At 30.2% G+C, this 13,172-nt stretch overlaps 1 protein-coding gene across 1 annotated transcript; it reads left to right on the forward strand.

Annotated features, from left to right (window-relative positions):
• The first annotated feature begins 1,444 nt into the window (after positions 1–1,444).
• On the forward strand, positions 1,445–12,919 carry LOC114296713 (uncharacterized). Its single transcript, XM_028241038.2, has 6 exons — positions 1,445–2,427; positions 8,748–9,301; positions 10,000–10,192; positions 10,725–10,789; positions 11,401–11,611; positions 12,340–12,919. The coding sequence occupies exons 1-6, from the start codon at positions 2,233–2,235 to the stop codon at positions 12,700–12,702; spliced, it is 1,581 nt and encodes a 526-aa protein (XP_028096839.2). The 5' UTR covers positions 1,445–2,232; the 3' UTR covers positions 12,703–12,919.
• Positions 12,920–13,172: the final 253 nt, after the last annotated feature.

Here is a 13,172-nt window from a genome sequence, read left to right on the forward strand (position 1 = left end):
CTCATAACTCTTAAAAAAGTTTTTAAAAAAAGTATGAAAAAAACTCCAAACAGCTACTGTTGACATAAGCTACAAATTATAGAAACTAGAGTGTAATTTGCTCTAATTAATAAAACTTTTTTGGTCGGCCTTCTCCTGCCTACGACAGCCCACCTAAATTCTTGTGGCATGCCTCGTTTCAGAATTGATTTTTTTAGTAAATTTTTGAGACAATTATTAAAAAAAAATTCAGAGTTTAAGCTTTGTAGCAAAATAAATTTTTAATTTTGTCAATTTAAATCCGAAAATTTTGATTTATTTTCAATCTAAATTATTAGTCTATTTTCGTTAAATAAAACAGATGGAAATAGAATCTTTTAGTCATTAAACTCAATGTAGGTATACATAAAATATCTAAAATACATTTTTTCATGAGTTTAATCAATAAAATACTATTTTTTCATTGATTTTACTTAGCAAAAATATGTAAATGATTTAATAAAATTAAAAACTTTAATTTGTTATATGACTCAGATTTTGGGTTTTTTTTTTTTTTTTGGTTGTAATTTTTCTTAATTTTTAAATTTTTTTTACGAGATAAAAAAATTAATATATTTGAGAATGATTTTTTTTTTTAGTTGCATAAAAAAAAAGTGTCTGTTGGATGATTTGTATTTTTTTAATGATTTTAAAGCTTTTTTAGTGACATTTTATTTTTATTTTTATTTTTTTAATTTTTAAATTTTTTAATAAAAAAAATTTATGTTGCGAAAACAAGACCTTATTAACACAAGTCTTTTAATACACCAATTAAGAGGGTTTTATACTTGGTCAGTTGGCAACCTCTAAACTCTAAAGTTTACGTTTATATAGTGTAATAATATTTTAGGCATTACCAGTTACTTATCAACACAAAATGGAGTTTGGGAATTGTTTTTTCATCAGTTTTATTTTTATTTTTTGATTTTTCTTCAATTTTAGTCATTTTTAATGACAAAAAAGAGAGTTAAATTTGACTTCATTTTTTTTTTTGTTTTTTTTTCAAAGTGTCATTCTTCTTATTATTATTATATTTTTGATGAGCAGAGGGTCATTCATGTTAAACAGCTTGTCACATTTGTTTATTATTTATTTATTTTAATAATGTTAATGGAGTATTAGCCAACAAACCACTAAGAAACCATTAATAGTTGCAAATTCATTATGCCTTCGTTTGAGGTTTTTTTGATTTTTTAGTTATTTTAGTCACAAAAAGATAAAATAGATTTTTTAACTCAATACGACAAAACATCATATTTAACCTATAATCATTTTATTTTTTCTCTCATAAAAGTTAAAAAAACTAAAAAATTTATTCTAAACAAGACTTTTTAACCTCAAATTAAAATAATTAAAAAGTCAAAAAGCCAACATTCATTCCAAATGAACCCTAAGCACACAGTTTCATAAAAGAAGGCTTCTCTCTAATTTTCTGATAGGACTAACTTGTCCTGTTTAGACCCACGAGTACACCATGGGTTTTACTGTGATAATAATTTAATTAGTTAAATTTCAAAACTTAGAGTACGATTTTATGGTGTTCATCTTTACAAAAATTGATTGTTTATTTTTAAAATCGTACTTGTAACTCATTTTTAAAGACAAATATGATAAATTTTTTACTATAATTATTAGATTAATATAATTTTTTTTTATATAAATGATAGATTATAAAATAAATCGATCGTATCATTAGAATAGAGTATTAATTGTATAAAAAAATATATAATTATTTAATTGTTGTTGAAAATTAGCATTAGAACACTCAATACCAAAATTCAATCAGGATAAAAAAGTCTAGTAACATAGAAATGGAACGAGATATAACTCATTTGCATGAGATGAATCTCACATCAATATAATAAGATTATGTTGGATTCTATAATTAATTTATCTGTAAACTGAATTAAAATTCGAGATCCAAAGAATGAGATTTGAGAGTCCTCAAAACGTGAATTAAAATATCTACAAACGAGGAAACTACACACCCCTCTTAATTTCCTTGTTTTCCCATCAGTTTCAACTTCAAAGCTCACGCCCCAGAACAGAGAGAAACTATACCCACTTGTCCTCTCTCTTTCTCTCTCATATTTTGTTGTTGTCAATGATATTCCTGAGAGAGAGAGAGAGAGAGAGCATAGTTGATCAGCTAATTGTTATCATCATCTTCATCATAAATTCTATATTTTTGCAGACAAAAGTCTCCCAAAAACCATGAATAAGAACAGTGAAAAATTTGCCAACACAGCGGTCTTACGGCAACTCTGTGGGTTCGGCGGCAGACAATCCAACCTCGGCGGTGTCGGAGCACGGTCGTTCAAGAAGAGAGCCACCACGTCTCCGGCCGCGCTTTGTGTCTTCATCTCCCTCCTCTTCGCCGCCTTCGTTTTCGTCAGCTGGTTTGACCACGTAAGTCTTTCTCTCTTAACAATAAGCTTAGAGATACAGAATCACTAGAATCTGCCATTAAAAATACAATTTTACTTATACCATATACATATGTCACAGATGGTGGAGTTTGTCATTAAAAAAACTGTTTTTCTTAGTTGATTCTGTGTCCGTAGGCTTATTGTTGTGTTATATGATGATCATCTCATGCATTTTAGGGCTTTGTTTCTTGTATTTGTTCTTTCTTTTAATTCCAAATCTTAACCCTAAATAATAAATGCATAAGTCTTTGTATTGTTTAGATGTATAATCTTACAAGATGTTGAAAGCAAATCCAAAAAGGAGAGTCTCTAAAGGCTGCAATCTCAATCAAATTAAATTTTTTTTTCTTCTTTTAAAAAAATGGCAAAGACATGATGTTGGCAAGCAAGCTTTTGACGTATGGGTCTTGCTAATTAACCAATGTTTGTAGAAGATTACCCAAAAAAAAAAAAAATGAAAAACACAAAACACCTTGGCAAGTTGAATTTTAGCCTTTTTTTTGGGCTAAAATTCGCAAATAGACAAAATATGTTAAAATAGCTATAAGACAAAATATCACATTAAATTCATAATTATTTCACTTTTTCCTTCACAAACATTACATCTAACTACAAAAAAATCTAACCCGTAAGGGTAGGCCAGTTGGTTGAGGACAAGGGACTAGGGACCTAGGAGTATGCTCCTCACTAGGTCTGAGGTTCGAATCTCACCCCCAGCTGGCTATTGACGGGCCACTGCGTCTTTGTCCGGTCGATAAGCTCAAGGCCCCGAGATTAGTCGAGGTGCGACACTTCAAAAGGGTGCTGGCCCAGACACTCGGTTATCAAAAAAAAAAAAAAAAAAAAAAACTACAAAAAAATCTATGTTTCCAATTATAAAAATTTTAGTCTACTAAAATAGAAACTTTCCAAACACCCATAATATATTTTTTTTGTTGATTTCATAACTTTATAATCTCATTTTGGTTTAGTTTTTAAAATTATTTTTCATTTTTTTGTTTTTCATATTATTCGTTTTTAGTAATTTTTGTAACTATATTTTAATTGTTTTTTTAACTTTTTAGATATACTTAATTTAAATATACTTAAAAATTAAAGTATTTTTGAATAATTTTTTTCCCTAAATACAAAAAAAATATGAAAGTATACTATTTTAAATATTAATTTTTAATATTAAGTGAAATTTTATTTTAATTTTTTTACAAATATGTTACTTTTTAGGTCAATTAAATTGGATGGATTTAAAAACCAAAAGCAATTGATCACACAGAAAAATATGAAAGAAAAATGTGAAAACATAGTTTGATTAGAAGACTATGCAAGTGAGATTTACATTTACAAAAAAATGTTAGAGATTTTAAAAATTTTACTAAAATTTCTACCAAATGTGGAACCACACCCATGCAAGACATTTGGTAGAATTTTTGAAGTCTGTAGCATTTTTGCTCTAGCGTTACTCTTACATTTAATATTAGATTAATGGGAGATCCCGAAAATTAATTTAACATTTAATGGATCATTGTGTGACCCAAGAATTACTTTAATATTATGGTTTACGTTTTAATTCAGGTTTTAAAGTCTAAGAATGCGAGTTCGAAGTCTTAGGACAAATAAATAAATAATTAATAAATAAAAGCCCATGTTAGACTTGTACGCAATTTAGGCAACAAGCAACGACATTGATTTTTGCTACTAATTTAATTAATCAAATTATAGAACTATGAAATTTTTGTCAATGCCTTGCGTAAACAATTTGGGTTAATTATTCACCCAAAAAACAATTTGTGTTAATTGCACATTATCATCCAAATAAAGGCAAACTGCAAATAAAATCAACAGATAAAGATATTATTTTATGTGTTTCATGAATGACGTGATTTTTTTATAAATTTTTAACAAAATTTTAATAAAAATGTCAAGTGTAATAAAATTATATTTTGATGAGGTTAACTTTGAATAATAAAGTGCAAACGGGGCATAGTTTAAAAAGATTTGGTGTAATTTACTTAAAGGGAGACTTATTTATAAGTCATTTTTCAGACACTTATGGTAGGTTAAGTTCTGTGTAATTTCTTATAGAGTCTCAAGTCCTATTTAGATAGCAATGTATTCCACAAGATTCTCCATAAACGTAACGTGACGTGACACTTACATAAACGTAACGTGACGTGACACCTACATAAATGTAACGTAACGTGACACCTATATAAACGTAATGTAACGTGACACATACATAAACGTAACGTAACGTGTCACGTTACATTTCGCAAACTTAATGAGTTTTTATTTTTTTAAATTGAATGTGAAATGTTGCTGGTTTATGTTGGTGTCACGTTACGTTTCATATAAATATGATCTATGGTAACATTCAATTTCCTATATAGGAAATTGCATGTTACCACAGATCATAGGTGTTACGTTAAGTTTATGTAGGTATCACGTTACGTTACGTTTATATAGATATGATCTATGGTAACATTCAATTTCGTATATATGATTTTACTATTATTTATGATATTAACAACTAATATTGAGGGTAAATGTGTCAACAAACTTCCCACAGGACTTATGGGAACATAAGTTTTTTAGTAAGACTATATTTAACATAAGTCTCCCTAATAGGACTTATAAATAATTTTCCCTTACTTTAAATAGAAGGTTTTTTATTTACCCAAATCTATTGGATGAGTAAGGGGTTGTTTGGGGTGTCCTAAATAAGTACATTTTTTTGTCTTTTTGAACTAAAAAGTTGAGGGAAAAAATATGGATATTTGTGTTAACTTTTTGACTTTTTATGAAAAAATGTGTATTAAAAAATTGTATAAATTAGTGTGTAGGGGAAAATTAGGATTGGGAGTTGTACAGTCGTACTTTTTGACTTTTGGTGAATAGTGATAACTTTTTAACTTTTTGAATAACTTTTTAACTTTTTGATTTTTTTTCAACTTGCCAAACTTGGCCGAAATGGAACTCTTAACTCGAAAGTCAAAGTCAACATAACTGTATTATTTTCCTCTTTTCTTTGCTAGAGCATAATTTTTTTTGTTTTTTGTTTTTTGTTTTTTGTTTTGATCAGCTATCATATTAAAATACACACAATTTTTTATTATATTAAAAATATACAAAATATCAAATAAATCTTCTTTTTTTCCATAAATTTTTATTGATCCATGTCAAAATTATGCTCAGAGGGTTGATTCTAGGGATGACAATTTGAACTCGATCCGACGGGGACCCGATCCCCCGATTCCGATTTGAGCGGTTTTTCCCCGAAAAATATCCCCAACGGGACGGGGATGGTATTCAAAAATTAATCCCCAACCAGTTTCGGGCCGGGGACGGGGATAAGTGTCCCAGCCCCGTACCCGGCCCGTCCCCATCCCTGTCTCCATCCCCGTTTGTCCCCGAAGTGAAATTACTAGTTTACCCTTATGTAGATATATATATATATATATATAAAACTCTCATTTCACTTAAGTCTCAAACCGGCTCTCATTTCACGTCTGCGTCTCAAACCGAGTCTCTCTCTCTCTCTCTCTCTCTCTCTCATGGTTCACCCCACCACTGTCCTCACCTTTGCTTCGGCACAGCACGTAGAGTCCAACGCCGTTTGTAGAGCTTGTGGGTTCGATTCTAGCCCCGTACCAGGTGGCTTCGACTCCGCCACCATTGTTGGAGGATTAGGGTTTCGCCACGTCATCACCATTGACGAACTCCAGCAACGACGCCACAGAGAAGCCTGAACATATCGTGAACAGATCTGAACAGATCGTGAACCTATCTCTGTGTGTGTGTGTGTGTGTGTCCATTTTCTTATCATGTATTGTATGCAATATGTGTTCTTGATAACCCATGAGAGAATAGATTATGTAGGTATTGTTCTTCCTTGAGAGAATAGCTCTTTTATTTTAGGTTCAAGTTTTGAAACAAGGATATTTTACAAAAATTTGAAGTTTTTCTTCTGTTGATGATTGTTAGGATATTTTAGGATAATGATTGTTGTTCAATTTTAGGATGATGATTATTTTTGGGTTCAATTTTAGGATGTTTTAGGTTGATGATTGTTGTTCTTGTGTATGTCGAACAGATCTGTTGGGGACTTTTCGGGATCGAGGAAACCTGATCCTCTTTAGGGGGCGGGGACGGGGACGGGGGCGAGGGAGGTGATGGGTTCCTCGCCGGGGATCGGGGGTAGAGACGGAGATTTTTTTACCTTCGGGGATCGGGGACGGGGAGTGCCATCTCGGCCCCGCCTCGGCCCGTTGTCATTCCTAATTGATTCATCTATTAATAAGGCCAAAAGCAATTCATGAAAAAGTAAAATTTATTGGAAAATGTTCCTAATTATTTCCATGTTGATATATAAGTACTCGGTAGTGCTACATGTACCAATTGATATACTAATTAGTGTATTAACATATATTATGACATTATTACTTTAAAATTATGACCCCACCTATTTAACAAATTACAAATATCCAAAACTTTTAACATTATACCACATCATCGGTTAGTATATTAATTGATATATCAATTGGTGCATATAACATTATTCATAAGTACTAGCTTGGCTCTATGTATCATTGGATCACTAACTAACCGGTGGTACTACATACACTAATTAGTATACTAACTAGTGTATCAACATATGTTATAACGTTATTATTGACCCCACCCAATTATATTAATTACAAATATTCAAAACCTCTAAATTTATATTAATTCATCTGTTAGTACACTAATTGATATATCAATTGATGCATATAATATTCTTCCTCACTAATATCATAATCATTAATCCTTACCTCCATTTTAGGGCTTTGTTTCTTACCTACATTTTAGGGCATCGTTTCTTGCATTTATCCTTTCTTTAATTCCAAATCTTAACCCTAAATATTAAATGGCTTAACTTTGTGTTTGGTTTGAAAATTTGAAAATAGAAAAGAAAAAGATAGATGAAATATTAATAAAATATACATATATTTCAGTTAGTTTCACACACATTTTCTCTTTTCTTTTCCAAATCCCCCAATAAAAATCTAATCCTACAAGATGTTAAAAGCAAATCCAATAAGGGATAGGCTAAAGCTGGTCTTTTTCCAATCTAAATCAAATTAATTTTGTTAATGTAATTTTCACATATTTATAATTAATCTCTTAAGGACAAAACATAAAAGAAAAACCATGAAAATGTGGGTTAAATTTAATAATTATTCTAAGAATACAAAATATTTTCACAAAATGAGATAAAAAGTGTGAAACCCACATAATTGGAATTTACACGTGGAGTTCATCTTTTACCTCATATTTGTATTTAATTTTGCAAAACTTTTTTGTACACATGCTTTGTCAATATTTTAATTTAGGTTCTCAAAGTTGAAAGGGAGTTTGAACTCCTAGGTCATAATTTAGTTAGAGATGGTACCCAATTTAGGCATCCACTAGCTCTACTAATTTAAATAACCAAATTCTCAAGAAAAATTCTAACTACAGATAATTTGATAGTAGAATTAGACACAATATTCTAAATACAAAATTACAAATGAATGTGATTTTGTGGGTGCAAAATTTTAGTATGTTTCCAAACACAATAAAAACTTGTATTCCTATGAATCATTTGGGCACACAGGGTCAGCCACCTTGCCTGGATTGGAGGTGTACAATCTAGACTAGAATTCTTTAATTACTATTTGTAAATATTTTTAATTTTCTACGTTGAAATGTTGTTTTTCTTATATTTTTTATTATTATTGTCCTTTTGTTTTGTTTTTGGCTGGTGGTGTTCTAGAATGATGACAGAATTAACAAATTATTTTTGTTATAGAACTAAATAGTCAACTTGTTTTTTTGTTTTTTTAATATTTTTCAAACTTTGAATCATTTTAAAAAAAATAATTGTAGGTCTATCTTGACTAAAAGATTTTGTTTTATAAAAAAATTGAATCAATTTTATAAAAAAAAGTTAAATGGATAAGAAAATAAATCAAATTTTTAAAATAAAAATGTTGCAAAATTAGCCTATTTTTGTTTATTTAGGATTGTTTAGTTGAGACAAAACTAAAAAATAAATGAATTTGATATATATATATATATTGAAAATTATTAAAAACTAAAATAATCCAAACTAAAAAAGGTTAAAAAAACTCTTCTCAAAAGACAATCATATATTTAAATCACAAAATTAGTATCATATTAAAATCATGCATAATTATTTTCATGTTGATGATATACAGGTACTAGCTAGCTTTCTCTACCATTGGATCACTAATTAATATCATAATTATTTTATTTTTTTTGCAGTCTATATTTTCAAGCCTTTCTTCAAAAAACATAAAACAACATTTAAAAACACCAAAAAAAACACCTCATCCTCGTTACCCACTAAACTGCACAGCATGGAACCGGACGCAAACATGCCCAACAAACTACCCAACCGTACACAAACCCACCAATCTCAACCGTACATCAAACCAAACCTGCCCCGATTACTTCCGTTGGATCCACGAAGATCTACGGCCCTGGAAAGAGAGTGGAATCACAAGAGAAATGCTTGAGGGTGCACGTAGACCCGCCCACTTCAGATTAATAATCGTAGACGGTAAGGCGTACGTGGAGAAGCATAGGAAGTCGATTCAGACCAGAGATTTATTTACAGTGTGGGGGATCGCACAGTTGCTTCGGTTGTACCCTGGAAGATTGCCTGATTTGGAGATGATGTTTGACTGTGATGATCGACCGGTCATCAGATCAAGGGACTATAAGGGGCCTAATGCGGGCCCACCGCCATTGTTTCGGTATTGTTCTGACGGAGGGAGTTTGGATATTGTGTTTCCTGATTGGTCGTTTTGGGGCTGGTAAATATCCATTTCTTTCCTCTCATTGATTAAAATGTTTAGAACATAAAAATTGATCACAAATTAAACGTAATCTTACCAAATTTTATTTTTTTGTGGGTCTCCTTCTGTGATCGATTCTATGAACAAAAATATTTGCGTCCGATCACAAAATTGATTTCTTTATTCTAAACATTCTTTGTTCACCTATCTCTTCTCTCATTGGTTTAGGTAACTCACTGGTACAAAAGTTTTGGACAAAAATTATTTAGTCACTCGTGGAAATGCCATGAACATATATTGACCCTTGATTTTGTGGGATCCAAACGGGACTCTATGTGGGTTTTACAAAAGTCCAAGATGAAAATGTGTTTGTGGCATTGCTATGTTAATGTTGTCATTGGTCTGTTTGGAAAGAATAAGATGTAACAATATTCTTAAAAAAATTTAATTGGTGGGTCAGGAATTCCAGTTTGGTCGTATATCCATTTAATAATCATTTTATTATTATTTTCTTATAAATTTATCACATACTCTTATTATTGGATGGGCATATACATAATGATGTTTTCAAAACTTCATATAACTTCTTGTATTATAAACACTTTTTTTTTTTTTTTTTTTTTGAGTTCGTAATATTGTTAGAAATAAAACTAAGACCATTGGTTTAAGGGAAAGTTTATTTATTTATTTATTAATTTTTAATTTTTTGGGGGCAGGGCTGAGACAAATATAAGGCCATGGAAACATTTGTTGGAGGACATAAAAGAAGGCAACAAGAGAGTAAAGTGGGAGGACAGGGTGCCCTTAGCTTATTGGAAAGGGAACCCACATGTGGCTGCTACCAGAAAGGACCTTTTGAGTTGCAATGTTTCAGATCAACACAATTGGGACACTCTCTTGTACATCCAGGTAATTAAATTCATGCTCTTAATTACATATTCATGCTTCTTTTTTTTTTTTTTTCTTTTAAAAAAAAATCTTTTCATTTTTCTAACCTAATCAAAAGATAGGAAAAAAAAAACTTCTCCCACTTTGTTTTTTACTGCATACCTCTTCTCTTTTCTTTTTATTTTCTTAATAAATTTAAAAGTTAAACGTAACATTTAATGTTTATGTTCACTCCAAAATAGGCTTATATCCTGATTGCTAAGGTTTCACTCAGATTTGAAGGAATTACAATACAAATATTGTGAAATACTTAAAAAAATCTTTACTCTACAATCGATTAATTACTGTTCAATACTTATTAGGATTCACATTTCCAAAATATGTTTCTTCTAAAATGCTTTGCAAATAATCCAAAATATTGTGTTAAACTTCAGTTTAAATGAGTTAATGTTAGTTTCTATTACAGTTGAAGTAGGAGAGTGACACAAATTTGCATTATAATAAGATCATAATATGTATTAGACTTGGACTTTTTTGCAATTTAAAATTTCAGGATTGGTTGAAGGAATTCAAAGAAGGGTACAAGCAATCAAATCTAGAAGATCAGTGTACCCACAGGTAAATTTTTAGATTATTCAACTCTCTAAGATGTCCCTTTTTTCAACATAAAGTATAGGATATAGAAACTAAATACAAAATCAGACATAAAAATTACATATTGATGGATAGGATTTTTTTTTTGAAAAGATTTGGCTTCTTGCTTGTCCTTTATCAGATTAGAAAAGTTCCGTTGGCACTTTGTGGGCTCACCTTAAGCTATCTTGGTGATTTAAATCATTCATTTTATAAGTTCGCTGAACAGATTATTCATATTAAAAATTAACTTGATTAGACATCAGTAGACAAATTGTTGAGTCACATTTCTTTTGAAAAAATGAACGTTATGTGATTATGTGATCACTGTTGTCCAATCAATTTGACTTTTTACGTGAATGTTTTACTTGATAAGATCAACAAGATACATGTTTCAAATCATCGAGATGGACATGAGGTGAGCCTATAGAAAGCCAACTGGACCATTGCGTCTCCTTCCAAAAGTGAACCTTACCAACAAATCTTTATCCATTTATGTATTTTGTGTATAATGCTATATTTTAAGACTGTTACTATTATTTTAATCTTTCTCTTAATTAATGTTTGAATTTTTTTTTGTCTTGATTTGATGATAGATACAAAATATATATAGAAGGATGGGCATGGTCAGTGAGTGAAAAATACATATTAGCATGCAACTCACCAACATTGTATGTGACACCACATTATCATGACTTCTTTGTAAGAGGCATGGTACCCCAAAAGCACTATTGGCCCATTAGGGACAATAACAAGTGCAAATCCCTCAAGTTTGCTGTTGAATGGGGCAACAATCACACTTCAAAGGTAAAAATCTCTATACAAATCACTGATCATAGGTAAAAATTTCTATACAAATCACTGATCACATAGTATGAGAAATGTTAAATAAAATAAAATAAAAATATAAAAATTATTTTATACAGAATGATACGGTTGAATATGATTTTTCATTCAAAAACAAGTACTTATGAAAATGATTTTTAATTATAAAAATGTCATTGGCAAATTATTTTAGTGAAGGATTTTGTATAAAAATTAATTAAGTAGTAATTTTGGACACCCAAAAAAAAAAAAAATCATTAAGAAAAAATTCACATCAAACAACGAGTTTCACTTTTATTTATTTTTATATTCCTCAAGAGTAATTTTAAATATTTACAAATTTTACCTCTTTTTTTTTTCTTTTTTTTTTTTTTTTGGTAATACTTTGTGTTGCCATTGTCTGATGTGAATTTTTTTTTATTGATTTTTGAAAAAGTAATCTAGTAGGTTTGACTTATCACTTGACTGAGTGTCTACTTAATAATAAAGAGATATATGATCATCTTATTTGAAAAATAAGAGACAGTGGTCATGTGTCTCCTTATTACTAAAAAAGACATACCATGTGTATTATAAGTCACGCCCATTAGATATTTTTTATAATTTTTGAAATGTATATATATATATATATATATGTATATATTTTGAGTATTTAGAATTACTCATAAAATTTTTCAATGAATGTTGAACTCCATGCATAAATTTACTAGGCAAAAGCCATTGGAGAGGCATCAAGCCACTACGTTCAAGAGGATATAAAGATGGATTATGTGTATGACTACATGTTTCATTTGTTGAATGAATATGCAAAGCTTTTGAAGTTCAAACCAACCATACCTCCGAAAGCAATTGAGCTCTGTCCGGAGGTCATGGCGTGCCCTGCTGACGGAGTTTGGAAGAAATTCATGTTGGATTCGTTGGAGGAGGCTCCTAGTGACACAATTCCTTGCACTTTGCCTCCACCCTATGATCCCCAAGCACTTAAAGCTTTTCTTGATGGAAAATTTATGAAAACAAAACAAGTTGAGAGGTGGGAAAATGAGTATTGGGGCAAACAAAATGTGAAGCAATAAACAACCATGCCTCTTTGATATATGTTCTAATAATTTGTAATTGGATGTTTAACTTTCATTGGCTTCATTGGCGCTTTATATTCGTAGGACTTGTATATAGTAGTGGTTCAAGATTTTTTGAGATTTCGAGTTAGATATCAAAATGAGCCCATAGGATCCAAAGCCTTTACAATTGAGGCCTTTTGATAAGAAATTTCCCTTTTTTTGAAGGCAAAAATGCTATGTTGTCTTATGATTGAGCCATCTTTAATTTTTTAGGCTTAGTGTAGTCATAAAAGTTATTCTTTCCTTCCCCCAATCTTGAGGCCTTTTATGTTGTTGACATGGACAGTAAATTTCTATACTTGTCTTGTTTGATTTAGTTTTTTAAAATTATTTCTGATATTTTTAAAGTAAAATCTAATTTGGTAAAAGAAATACTCATAATTTCCATATGATTTCTATTTTTTGGAATGGAAATCATTTTCAGA

Source organism: Camellia sinensis, chromosome 2 (assembly GCF_055761805.1).
Source record: "Camellia sinensis isolate YWXY chromosome 2, ASM5576180v1, whole genome shotgun sequence".
NCBI lineage: Eukaryota > Viridiplantae > Streptophyta > Magnoliopsida > Ericales > Theaceae > Camellia > Camellia sinensis.

Coding starts and splice junctions, on each gene's coding strand:
- LOC114296713 (XM_028241038.2), top strand. CDS start 2,233: ATGAATAAGAACAGTGAAAAATTTGCCAACACAGCGGTCTTACGGCAA. Junction 2,428..8,747: donor TCGTCAGCTGGTTTGACCAC/GTAAGTCTTTCT, acceptor TTTTTTTTGCAG/TCTATATTTTCAAGCCTTTC. Junction 10,790..11,400: donor GAAGATCAGTGTACCCACAG/GTAAATTTTTAG, acceptor ATTTGATGATAG/ATACAAAATATATATAGAAG.